Genomic DNA, 14,950 nt, shown 5'->3' on the forward strand with positions numbered 1-14,950 from the left:
TTCACTTTTAATCAGAGGTATCATGTTTGAACCACTAGGAATGGACTTGCAATGTGCGAACCGAATTTAGTCGGAACTCAGTATATATGTCAGACATCAAGTGAGAAATTAAAAAAAAACTATTTAATAAAAGTTGCATTATTTCCATAAATGCAACTTATTCATGAAATTAAGGTCCATTCCAGTACCTCTTTTAGTTTAGCTATTATCCCCTGTTTACTTGTGAGTTGTGGCCTTATTACTATCTAGAGAAAGTCACACTACTTTTTGATATCAAACTATCCATTCCAAAACAAAGAGGAATTAAATTCAAGAAAGAAACAAAAACTGCTGAATGATGATTCACTAGCCCTATTTATCTCATATAGAAGTATAATATTTCATGTATGCAAAATATCCATCTATACACAAAAAGCAACACTACTTGAAAAATAATGTACATATTAGTTTAAGATGGAAGTAAAGTGTTAGTATAAAACTCAATAACTTCAAATTTAAACTTATATAGTATTTGAATTGTAACAATAAGTCGACACTGCTTACACATTATCATATATTCATCACGAATTCACAAAATTGAGCAGCCACCTGGGTATGACTCTGTAACTTCATAAAATGGATATTGAGGTACAACATGATATGGGTAATTATAAGATGGCCATTGCATCATTGGAACTAATTCTATTTTTGGATCCTCTTTTTTGTTACCATCTTTCTTGTCAACAGGGCCAACACTCAACAACTCTGCTCCCTTCTTCAATTTCTTCCTAAGCCGTTTGATTAGCACTGCTGCATCAATCTGGTTACCCTCCACTTCTAACTGGTTATTTTCTCCCTCTTTAATAGCTGCTGAATTCACACCTAGAAGGACATACAAAAATAAATATGAGTTTCAAGGATTAGTGGCCTAGCCAAGGCGTATTAAGGATTTCGAGAGGATGGATGCACTATTACAAAAGGTGGATCTAAAATATATATTTGATCGATTTGATATTTAGGTTCTTGTCGCTTAAATTCTAAAATTATAGATTAAAAACTAATTCTTATCTATATCAAATAATATTTTTTTATATATAGTTATATTCCATGTCGAAGGAATTGAGATCAGTTGAACCATTGATTGTATGTTATATCATATAGTACTGCTAGTTTTAAAATACACATTTGGTTTAATTATATACAAATTATACAGTGCTAAAAAATTAGTAATTTCCAAGGTGATAAACTTGAAAATTTTGAAAAATTAAAGTAAAACAAAAAAAATATTAGTTAAAACACAAAAAGGTGCTACCAATAACCCCTGAGAGAGGTATTACCTAATTTTAGAAAGAAAAATAAAACAAGATAGGTATAAGATTCAAATTTTTAACCTCATTTAGAGAGGTGCACTCAATCTTACATTATATGATACTGAATGTGGGTTCGCATAGCTATATTTAAATATATTTTTTTAAAATACAACACTACTATATGTGATCTCGAGAGAAGAGCATGGGTTCAAGTGAACCCGGTGACCTCCCCCCCCCCCCCCCCCCCCCCCCCCGCATACGCCCTTGGCCTACCCAACAATGAGTTGATTAGTGGCGATGTTAGGAATTTATGTAGGAGGCACTACCAGGAAAAAATAATCTGGAATTAGTTACAAACTTCATCGCTAATTTGTTATTAAATAGTATCAATAATGGATTTTTGTTGTTTTAACAATAAAATTTGTCCGTTGCTAAATTCTGTTCTTTCAGTAGTGAGGGTTCAACAAGTACTAGTATATATCATATTTGAGATTTGAATTTGTAATCTAAAATAATTTTGAACCATTTTTGCCACTACACTAGAGTCTTCCCTTGTATTAAAGAGATTCAACAATTTGTATATATAAAAATAAATCTCATTTTAATCGTATTTACACAATATTAATTTTTCGATGAAGGAAAAGGCACTACATAGCCTTGCTTATGGACTTCACATATTTATTAGAATTTAGTGTTTCCAAATCCAATCATTTTTTAAACTGTATCACATAAAATAGAACGGAGGAAATATATGCTGGTAAAAACTCACTCATACGGATTGTATGTACCTAACTAATAAATAAATGACACGTACTGTACATACCTGGCTGAGAAACGGCAATCTTGAAAGCCTTGGACCGTGATCTTTTATCCTTACCATGTATCGATAACCCAATAACAACCTTTTGCTGCCCAATTTTTTTTATAAGAGCATACGTTAATGAACAACCAATTCAAAAAGTAGAAGATTCTAAATTTAAAGTTTATGCTTTTTTCAATGATTGTAATTTTATTTTTTTAAAAAAACTTCATTTAAGTGTCCAAGCATATTCAACCCATCATTGAGTAGGATAACAAATTGAGGAAAATTTCATTTTATGATCGGATCAAGAGCTTACTTTGCTACTGAATTCCTCACAAATAGTTTATATATATTAATAAATTTCTCAATATAAATATAAGATTTATTCAAAACATACCGATTCTCAAAAATTCGCACCCTATACCCTAGATTTGTCCCTATGACAGAAAGTTAGCAATACCACAATCAATTAAACAGTATATATTGCCACTTTGCTAGCTAGGTGCCATTTTTCAGTTAAAACTGGACTCAAATTAATTAGTAAAGAAACATTAAAATATACATATATAAATACCTTATTCATTCTCTACGTTTGAAAAAGGGAATAAAACTACTGACTTGAGAATGAGATAATGTTATTTCTTGGAAAGAAAGAGGTGTGAAAGAGGATTTATTTTTTTTGAAATGCTTGAGAAATTGTCTTGAGGAAAGAGTTTATATTATGAGGATATTTATAAGGGATAGGGTGGAAATAGAAATATATTCACTTGCAAGTCGTAAATAACACGCATTAAAGATTTACGACAATGCCAGTGATTAGTATTATCAGCGGTGACGAAATTAGAATTGTAACTAAGAGAATTCAAAATCTGAAGAAGTAGACACGAACTAATCAAAGGGGGTTCGGCATCTATTATATACACATAAAAAATTATTTTAATCACAAATAAATAATATAATTTTCTGTCGAAGAGGGTTCGAATGAACCTACAAGGCGTGGCTCTTCCACTGATCATCAGTACGTTATGACGTATGAAGATGACATATATTATAAGTCATTAAGGGTCATGGAGGAAAATATATGTGAGAATGTTTTTCAAAATTTTTGATATTTAGTTTGTTACAATATATTTTAGTAAAAAGTAATTTTATAAATTAGAAAAAGACTCTTTGGGCTTCAACTGGGGGTGGCTCAAGCACTTTGGTGCATGGCCTTAAGTTAAAAACAAATTGGAGCATTAAACTTTTGAATAATACTTAGTACTTATTGAAAGTTGATTTAATATCAAAGTTATTAATATATTTCATAAAAAAATATTTTGCGATTAATGCTTTTTTCTTTTTATATGAAAATTTTATTTTTTCTATAAATAGTATTTCCACCATTTCAGTTTGTTTGTCTGATTTTAACTTCACATGAGTTTTGAAGTTTAATAAAAAAAATAAAAAAGACTTTTAAATATTAAACTAAAAATTGAAATGGACAATATAATTTTTTTAAAATATCTATAATAATTTTATTATTGCAAAAAATGAGGCTCCTCAAACTTAGGGGGCCTAAGGCAACTAGGCAAGTGCCTTATTTTGGAAGGCATAGAGCCGCCCCTTGGCCTAACTCACACCAACTAGGCAAGTGCCTTATTTTGGAAGGCATAGAGCCGCTCCTGGGCCTAACTCACACTCGAAAACTAGCTCAAAGGGAGCCACGATCCAACCTATCGGACCGTGCGGGCACCTACTCTTACACTAGGTAGGAGAACCCTTAAAAAATATCATGCAAAAGTTTAATTACCAATAATAGGCCAAAAGAGTTATGAAATCACTATATATATCAACTTAAAACTCTGATCGTTTATTACAAGGAACAATCTAACACCCCCAAGGATACTAATCTAAACAAGTACAAGAGCTTCTAAAGATACAAAATATAAATAAGGTAATGACATAGCTCCCACCATAAGAAAGAAAGAGTAGAAGCAGTTGGAGAATCATCTTCGTCTTCACCTAAGAAACATCATTGACCTGCAACTAGACTATGTCAAGTGGCATAGCAAGAGTAGTATCAGTACAAACCACACGTACTGGTAGGCATCATTGGTTAACCTGACACCCATGACATAATATAAAGAAATTAACAAGAAGAAGACATGCTTTTAAGAAAATATACTCGCCAAACCTTTATGTACAAACTATTATCATTTCCATTAACCTCATTAAAGTAGTTCAAGCCTAACTTTCATCCCTTCTAGTTGGTCCACTGCCAACTCTTATATAGATCAAGGCTATCACGACTCAAGTCTAGGGCCTAGACGTAACACGACGAATGAGACACCTGAAGGTACCTCACCTAAGCCTCTTAGCATTCATTAAGCATTTCATTGGTAATGGTAAACAATAATAAGCGGAAATAAAAGCATTTTTTCATTTATGTCCAAACATACCTCTACTAATAGACTTGGCGGAGCTAAGACATGTCCCTAACTCACCCTCAATATAAGTGTCACGAAATGCTTTTAATAAAAGTCTTACTATTCTACATATCAAAAGTTTAGAATAAAAAGGATGTTGTTCCTGAAACATGGAAACTCACCACAAGCAAATCTTTAAACTAATATGAGTTAGCCACGTGGAGGAGATCGAGGAGCGACGTCGGTTCCTACATAGTGATATCATGTAGGCAAAAGTATGCGTTAGTATTTTGAATGTACTAAGTATGTGAGTATGCTATGAAATGAAGAACATAAGAAAGACATTAGTAAGCAATATGCATAAGTGAATGCATGCATTAGACATGATCATAGGAAACTTTAAAATATTCATTTTTATGGGGAAGTGACCCTAACTAATATTTGAGACCATGAGAGCTATTACATGGAATCCAACATAACCCCTACGTTGGCACGGGAGTCTACTTGTCGGGTAGGACTCCGTCAACTTTAACGTTCTATAACTTTAACTTTATTGGCTAATTGTGGATCCACTAGCCTAAATAGCCTACAAGGGCTCTTATGTTGGCGCATAGTTAATGTAACATGAGACTTTAATTAAGGACCCCTTAGGTCGAGTCCCCATCTACATGCTACATTCAGTGCTAGGTCAATCCCATGGAATAATATTTAAGTATCATAATGACATAGGCATTGTATAAATTTCAGACATCACATCTTCACCGGTGGAATAGCTCCTTAAATCATTTCATTTGATTCAAGAATGTGAGAATTTTCCTTTCACATTGAATCCTTTTTTTGACTAAAAGCCCTTACATCATCATTCAATATAAGAAGACTAGGTGGGTTCAATTCATAAAGACCTCCAACTGCATTTAAAGAATACTTGTATGCATAAGGGTGATGGAAATGCATCAAAATACACATCTTAAACAACCCACCATATATGCCTTAACACTTTTTTTGAACTTTCATATAGACATTTTTGCAAGTCATTCACCTGATGAAATTAAAAAAAAAAAGGCCAGCCCGGTGCACTTAAGCTCCCGCTATGCGCAGGGTCCGGGGAAGGGCCCGACCACAAGGGTCTATTGTACGCAGCCTTACCTTGCATTTCTGCCAGAGGCTGTTTCCAAGGCTTGAACCCGTGACCTCCTGGTCACATGACAGCAACTTTATCAATATACATCAATATATGTAAAGAAACTTAAAATATATCATAATATATGCATTTAGAGTCATTGTGTAAAAGCCTATGAAGATTTATCATTAGAATTTGAAATATCAAGTTCAGAAAATAATTGGGCTCCATGGGTGGAAGAACCCATGGATGAAAACTCACATACCTTGAGGAGTCAACTCTTGAGTGAAAAACTTGAAAGGAAATGGAGACTTGATCTTCTTGGAGATGGAGGAAGAAGGAGACTTTGAGAGCACCTGGGAGGTTAGGGATTTTTGTTCTTAGAGTGTGAGTGAGAGTGAAAAGAGTGAAGGAGACTTAGAAGCCTCTTTAATAGGTGAAATACACCAACAAAATGACCTCACTTTTGGTTGTAACACAAGAGAAGACTAAAATGCCCTTAAAATCAGGAAAATGGGCTAAAACTCTGCTGGCGCTATAGTGGCGCGTCGCGCCATTGCAGCGCCAAGCAAAAATGGGCTTAAAAACCCTGCAACCTAATAGTGGCGCATCGCGCTAGAGACCAAACTACTGAGGTTGTTTTATGGCGCGATAGTGGCGCGTCGCGCCCTTACAGCGCCAAGCCCAAGTTTCCTGAGTTCTGGGAAATAGGCTTGAAAACCTTGCAGGCCTTATAGTGGAACCAAACTACTGAGGCTATTTTCTGGCGCTATAGTGGCGCATCGCGCCACTGGAGCGCCAGGCCTGAAAATCCTGCAGTGGTCACCCAAGCCTGAAATTCCTGTAGTACTAGTAGGTAGTAAAATGGTCATAACTTTTGACTCTTAACTTCAAAAATTGCAATCTTGATGGCGTTGGAAAGAAGACTCAAATACCTTTAATTTGGTAGGTTATGGGACCCCCAATGTTTCATATTCTAGGAGATATAGTCATTTGAAGTTGACCTTTATACGAACTCATTCGGAAACTTAGTCGATGGGAATTCTTTGGACTTGACTTGGTGTTAGAGATCCCTTATAACCCCTAAACACATCAAATACTTAGGAATTGATCCTAACTCATATATGAAATTAGAAGTCATCGGGTTGAAGCCTATACACCTATGAAGAATGGTTCGGATCTTGACATAGAATTTTCAAGGCGTTACAAAGGCCTAGTCCTTCTATAACATAGAAGAGTTTCACAACTACGGGACACTACTAACTCTGTCTAACCCGTCTATTATATTTTGTTTTCGCACCAACATGGACCTAGGATAATTAACATTTCACTTGGAAGAGGTAAACATTTATGGGACCTAAGCTCCTTTTTGGTCCGTACTGGCCCTCGGTGGTGGGACCTATCCCGCTCTGGTGGCCTTGCCACAACGGGATTCCTCTGGCTAGGGCGGCCTATCCGGAGACAGAATCTCCAAATTCTTTCCAATTCCCCCATTTAACACATGTACCAATAGGACATCATCAATATTTGACTCTAAGTCACTAATCCCATTAAAAAAAAACATCAATGGCTCTCCACTTATTTACCCATGACCTCATAACTATGATGTCGACACATTTAGCACCCATAATATAATCTGAACAGGCATATACAGAAACACATTATAAACTTACCATTTCAAGAGAAATATATAGTTTCAGAGGGTAAATCTCAAATACAACATTCAATATGGTTACACTTGGACCTTCGGTCCTTTCATATCAATTATTACACAGGATGGGTATGCTCAATTATATTCAGGTCAGTTTCTCTATCATCACCCATATAGTCAAGATCAATTCACAGATGATAGTCACATAATGGTTCTTTCTATAGACCATACTCAAACTATATATGTGTTAAAATGTGATATCTGATCCAATATACGTGTCAAAATGTGATACTTGATCCTATATATGTGTCAAAACGTGACACCCGATCCAATATATGTGTCAAAATGTGAAACCCGATATAATATCACAACCACAATCACAGTCCACAATGAATAGTTCATATACTTGCACAATCAAGTACGTAACAGGTTCATTGCATGCAATTGTTCACAAATAGTTATTTCATTGGTTTCATTCTATCTTTTCCTTTATTAATAATATTTTATCAAGTCTTCTTTAATCAATGTATCACTTTTAGTCAAGCAAATTCAAGATTATAGATTTCACAGTCTTGAATATGTAGACCAATCACAATATATCAATCACTCAACCATAATAATTAAATGCATGATAGACATCACAACATTACTCAAATACTATTAAGAGTCTCTATATGATATAGACTAAACCATAACCTATAACCACAGGTAATCAAATAGGTTCATGGCAAGAGACTATCAACACTAAATCATTCACATTCATCCTTTATTTTTATGATTCGCATTACTCAAATAATTCACAGGGAATAATCAACATAAATACACATATTTATTGTATAACCACATCCCTTTATATACATCAATAGCCCATAATTCCCAAGTCTCAGGATTCCGTTAGAACCCAACCATTATCTACACTTAATCTCACAAGAATTATTGGTCTTCTAAGTAGTTTCACCAAGATTAACATTCAAATATTGGACCTTTATCCTAGTCACATAATAATCATGATCCACATCATACATTCTCACTCAAAACAACAATTGACAATCATTTAACCATCCAGACTTCATGCCCGAAGGCCTAGGCATGAAATCTCCCATCAATCCATATTATATTAAGCAATGAGAATGAATTTATAACTACTCAATTGAGAAAATCTAGCCTACCTGGTCGCCAAGCAGTTATAAAAGGATTAATGAACGATCCTTGACTTCTGAAGGGAAAAACTATAGAGACTGGCCTGAAATCTGTGGGTTGTAGCCTTGCGCTAGAAATCTCTTTTTTCCTTCTCTCCAAGCCTAGAACATCTGCTTGGGGATTTCTAGGGTAACTCTCATCTATTTTGGCACTTAGGGGAAGAAACAGATAATAAAAAGACGTCCTTTTTAGCTTTTAGACCGTCGGATCCCGCTTTGGCAGCCTAAATTCCGCTCTGGTGGCCTAGCATAGAAAATGCTCAGTAAAATGAGCATAACTTTTTACTCCAAATTTCAAATGAGATAAATTCGGTGGCATTAGAAAGAGGACTCATATAAATTTAATTTGACAGGTTAGGGATCCTAATTCTTTATAAGATAAAAGTTATGGTCTTTTTGAAGTTGACCATAGTTTGAACTCAAGCCCAAAACTAAATCGGAAAGACACTTTCAACTCAACTTTGAGATAGGAGCATAGTACGATCTTAATTCACAACCAGTGCACTCGCATACCAAGGAATTGATCCTAGTTTTATGACGAAAGAGATTTGTATACCTTTATCACAGATATTTTTAGTAATGACGGGCTAGGTCATTACAAAGGGAAGGATTTCCTAAGTCATATAAGTAGTCTAGGAATCTCATGTTGATTTAATAGGGGATCATTCTAGATTCTCATCACCCTCATCCCTACCCCACATCCAGACACTGTCCAAACTAGAGCGTGTATAGTCATGGACCTGGGTATATTATCACCAGGGGCGAATCTAGGTATATACGAAGGGGTGCCACGCTAACCACAAGCTTCGACGGAAACTCTATGTATATTAGGCATATATATAGAATATGTATATAAATTAAAGATGTGTCACCCATAGAACAAAAGTACTCTGTGGTGCTAGTGGTAAAGGGGCGAAGTTTAAGTCTTATAATGTAGGATCGAATCCCGCTGGCACTTTTTTAAAAAAAAAATTATTTGACTAAACATAAACAAAAGTTTTGTCCTCTTTCTCTTCCTTTTTTTCTTTATCTTCAAACCCGAACTCTTCCATCGAACTTTTTAAAATTTCCATTGCCCAGTAATCAATAAGTCTACTTGGCACCCAGAGTCTCTAAATCCTGGATCAGCCTCTAATTATCATCCTCCCTTCCCCGCACGATCTCAGAGCCCACATCAGCTATACATGTGTATGTTCTAATACCATGTTAAGAAATGAATCTTATATCTAAATCACACCTTAAAAGCTTAGCTAGGGAGAAAGATTGTCCAAGCTATATAAGAAGTCCAATGATCTTGTCCCGATCCAATGTGGATCATTCTCACTTCCCTAATGGAAAAGGAAAATGATAAGTTTCCTAAGTGACATTTCATGTTAATTGTCTCCTCATCCCCAAACATCACCCTTTGATCGCCTCTTCCACCCCCCATATATAATGTTACCTAAATTATACATAAACACTTTTGCGATAATATAATCTTCACGAAAAAATAGATTTAAAAAGCTCACTTATTTTTCTAAAAAAACATTTCTTATGGTAACAAACACGCCCTAATGAGTCTATCTTCGTCAACTCATCAAGAGTCATTGCATTTTGAATATATTACGTGGACGTGAGGAAGAAGGTGATGGAAAACCAAATAACGTCTTCAACGGTCCAAAATAATTACAAAGATTAGTCTTCAAATTTTCAAAAATGGCACTAATTTCAATACTTGGAGTCATGTTATTTATCTGAGTTTGAATCATAAAAACAACTACTAATACTTGAATTAGATTAAACTATCTACAACTTTCTACATCACAACTCTTGAGTAAGGTACAACCCTTTTTCGAACTCTGCTAATTTGAGCTATTTTATGTATCGAATTGTTCTTAACTAAAGTCATGTCAATTAGTAATGCCGTAATTTTTTTAATACTTATATTCATTTTATTTCATGACAGTGAACGTATACATACAATAAATTTATTAATAAATATAATATAAGCTAAACTCTCTTAATTAGTTAATAATCAGACCTAGAAGAAAGAAAAATAACTTAATTTTCATATATAAAACATGTTATAGTTTGTCTAATCTGTTACTAATTCTTGGACATAAAATATTTATAGAATGTGTACATATGGAAAAGTCGAGAAGATGTTTTGGAGGAAAAAAAAACCAAATAAATAAAGACCAAGTAAGTCAACAATATATTCATTTTAACAACAACAATAATTATTATGGGGTCACCCTTTCTCTATTTGACTATATAAATTTTTTATTATTTTATTTATGTTCAATTCAGATCATCGTCGTATAAAATACGTCAAAATGAAATATAAAAAGTTCCTAAATTAAGAGACTTCTTTTATGTTTGATTTTATCATACAAGAGGTATATTTTTGTAATTGTGTCACTAAAGAAATTCTATAATATAAGGGACGTAAGTGTCAATAATTTACTAATTGATTTTTCAAAAAGAAATCAATCAAGGACAAGAAATCTAATTCCCTAGAAATTAATTTGCCTCAAGAATCAAGGGTACTCTTTCACTATTTCCATTTGCTCATTCTAAGCCAGTCAACTTTTGTTTTCTTCTACTATAATATTATATTATTCACACATCTAATAAATGTACTCATCTCCATCATGTAATTAATTGCTCCATCCCTACGTACTTTTCTCTAAATTTTATGGAATTCACAAATTATTGATTTGTTACCTAGAATTTTATGGGTTGGATTGAATTTGAGCAATCAAAATGAGTTGAAGTAGTAGGTCAAGCCATTCAAAAGCTATTTAAGTTGAACTACAGTAACAAACTAATTTTAATTCAATTCGTTTAATACTTACTAAATTTCAATTTTTTTTATAACTTGTTTAAGAACTTATAAAAAAAAATATTACATATCAAACAAAACAATTGTCTTTTTAAGAATATTTTGATAAAAATTTCTTAATGATAAATTTAAACTACGTATCAGTCTAATTTTTAAATATGTTGATTCAGCAAATTCAAATAAATTAAGTTAATAAATAAATAGATCAATAATATATTAAATTGGAACAGATTAGATTTATCATATTTTTATCGATTAATTTTATCAGATATGACTTGTTATATATATTTCTTGGAAGCTCTGCTCCTTAAAAATTGTAACCAACAGTCCAACACATGTCGAAGTTTTTCCAGCTGGAATGCTGATGTCTATGTCAGTCAAGGTCTCACTTCTCATTTTTGTTTTTCTAGTCGAAACAACAATAAGAAGACCAAGAAGAGAAGAAAAAATAATAATAATAATAATAATAATATATATATATATATATATATATATGGAAACAACAATAAGAAGACCAAGAAGAGAAGAAAAAATAATATATATATATATATATATATATATATATATATATATATATATATATATATATATATATATATTAAAGACCTCACTAAATTAATATAGATGAATAATAAAATAATATTATTTTATAGAGATATTATTTAATTGATAAATTAATATTTATTAATTTAAATAGTGTTTTGAGATTCAACGAAAGTTAATTTTGATTGTATCAAAATCATTATATCTTACTAATTTATGTATTATATTTATTGAATTCACATAAAAAAATAAATTTATTTAACATAAAGTACAATAAATACATCAAAATCATTATGTTACTAAATTATGTATCATATTTACTGAATTCATACAAAAAAAAATAATTCATTATACATAAAGTACAACGCATGTATATGATTCATTGTTATATATTTTTTTTGTTAAATGATTCATTGTAAAATAAATTCAATGATTCATTGTAAAAATAAACTCATTATACTTAATGATCATAAAAATAAACTCATTATACTTAATGATCATTGTTTCTTAATAATCAAATATTATTCATTGTATCTTTGCTAAAAACATTTGTTGTATGATGGTTAGAGAATAAATTATATAAGTAACATAAGAAATTTCTTGAAACCATATGAAAAATGGCTTCTCATTTAAAAGGTGTCACAAAATCGACAGTGACAAAAAAATACCTAAAGCATTATGTGAGTACAAAAAAATCATTTTACATACACTCAAAAAGATTTGCAGTCGTGGTAACGCCGAAACTTTTGAATGCAATAAGAAAAGTTAGAGATGAGCTTCAATTAAATTTAAATTTTAATTAAAAAAATAAAACACAATAGAATCATATGTCACTAAATTATCTTAGATATATATGTACTTTTAAAAAATTATTAATTTATAATATTAATGAGGGCATAAGAAGAATGCAAAATAAAAGTTGGGTAAACTTTAAATAGTTTGTCGCAAAAACTTAAATAGCAGCCCAAATAATGGCTACTTTCAACATCTTTTCAACCCAATTGGTCCTCCTACAAAGGGAAACTTAGATAAATATATAATATTAAGAAAATATTTATCATCTATAGCAATAAAAAAAAAATTACTGAATATTTATAATACAGTTTTAATACATATTGCAGAGAACTATTTATAAAACATATATAATACAAGTTTTATAGATAGATAATACATTTATCACATACTTTAATAGATTTATAATACATTATGTCAATTTCTTACTACACAAACATAATATATATTTTAAAACATTTATAATACATTTATATTGTATGCATAATTCACTTTTAATACAAGTATAGATTTATCATAATATTGCTATGTATTGCTATAAATTGTAATAAATAAAAAATATCGCTAAAATCAGTAATTAATTTTTAAAAAGTACTCAATTAAGTAATTTTTTCTCCTACAAATAGATAATCTTGGGGTCTCGAGGCCTGGCCCAGTCACTTTCTATTGGTCTAATAGTGTTGCACTTTGACATTTGGTAGCCCAATAAAAACCCAGTCCATAAATTTGAATAAAGAAAGTAGGGTGTTTCGTAGATGATATTAGAAAAAATAATACATATATTAATTATGATATTATTAATTTTTTGTTTGGTACATTTTTTTTAACCTATGCTAACTAATACGAGAACTAGTTATACTATATTTGATATTATCATATGTATAACTAATACTCCATCTGTTTCAATTTGTTTTACCTAATTTTTTTAGTTCATTTAAAAATAGAATGACTCTTTTCATTTTTAATAATTCTTTAATTTCAATTTTCCACATGACATGTTTAAACCACAAGATTAAATGATATTTTGATATATCTTTAGTTTGAGACCATAAAATTTAAAAGTCTTTATTTTTTAAATTTCGTATCAAGTCAAAACAGGCTAAATAAATTGAAATAAAGGGAGTACAATCAAACCAAACTCATAAGTATTACCAATATCAAAGTTATGAATGTATATGCTCATGATTAAAGATAATTGCACCTGAAATTGTTCAAAACTAAAGAACATAGAGGATATTTTTAGAAATATTATTTTTTTAAAAAATTATACAATAGATATTATTTTTAATAGGAAAAGGCATTATTTTTTAAAAAAATTATACAATACATATTATTTTTAATAGGAAAAGACTCAAATATGTCATCGAACTTTGAAAAAAAAACTCATTTATGCCATTCATTAAATTTTTGGCTCATCTATATTATTTTCGTTTGAGAAAAGATTCATCCATACCATTATGAATTAATTGAAAATTCCATCTGTTTTTGCAAAACCATTTTGTCCATATAGCGAACGATCATTTAGTCAAGTCATTAATTTTTTTACTTTTTAAAATCAGCCAAAATTTTAAAATTCATTTGATTTTTTTTTAAAAAAACTCCAAAATTATATACTAAACCAAACATTAAATAAAAAATATCAACGTAACTAAGGTTTTTGTTAGTTGCCATGTGTTTCATGTATTGAGGTATCATTACAGCACAAAATTCAAAATGGGGGTTGGTAGGAGGCGAGAGTTCCTCAAGCGGGTCAATATGGGCTGCTGGACGGGTTAGATAATCAACCCGTGAAGTCACCTTTTTTAGTTGTTCGTGACCTTAATCATTCATCACAATTTTTGTGGCAACTTAGTTAATTAATTCGTGAAGTCACCTTATTCAGTTACTTTGTTTAGTCGTTCGAGACCTTAATTCATTGATAACTTAGTTAATCAACTCTTGAAGTCACCTTTTTCAGTTGTTCGTGACCTTAATCATTCATCACAATTTTTGTGGCAACTTAGTTAATTAATTCGTGAAGTCACCTTGTTCAGTTACTTTGTTTAGTCGTTCGAGACCTTAATTCATTGATAACTTAGTTAATCAACTCGTGAAGTCACCTTATTCAGTTGTTCGGAATCTTAATTATTTCATCACAATTTTCGTTGGTAAAAAATTATTAGAAATTTTTATTATTAAATTGTGAATTTTCTGGCGCCAATGCGATGAGAAGATAACATTTTAATATGTTAAACAAAATTTACTTTGTTTAAGTCTAAAAATAATAAAAGCACATAAATTACGATGGAAAGAGAAATATATATTATTATACTAATAATTAAT

The 14,950-nt window shown here is 31.4% G+C and overlaps 1 protein-coding gene across 1 annotated transcript; it reads right to left on the reverse strand.

The window, feature by feature from the left end:
* Nucleotides 1–487: 487 nt before the first annotated feature.
* On the reverse strand, nt 488–2,799 carry LOC129870619 (heavy metal-associated isoprenylated plant protein 12-like). Its single transcript, XM_055945441.1, has 3 exons — nt 2,666–2,799; nt 2,113–2,197; nt 488–861 (listed from the first exon to the last, which is right to left on the reverse strand). The coding sequence occupies exons 1-3, from the start codon at nt 2,672–2,674 to the stop codon at nt 569–571; spliced, it is 387 nt and encodes a 128-aa protein (XP_055801416.1). The 5' UTR covers nt 2,675–2,799; the 3' UTR covers nt 488–568.
* Between the last annotated feature and the right edge of the window lie 12,151 nt (nt 2,800–14,950).

Source organism: Solanum dulcamara, chromosome 10 (genome assembly GCF_947179165.1).
Source record: "Solanum dulcamara chromosome 10, daSolDulc1.2, whole genome shotgun sequence".
Taxonomy (NCBI): Eukaryota; Viridiplantae; Streptophyta; class Magnoliopsida; order Solanales; family Solanaceae; genus Solanum; species Solanum dulcamara.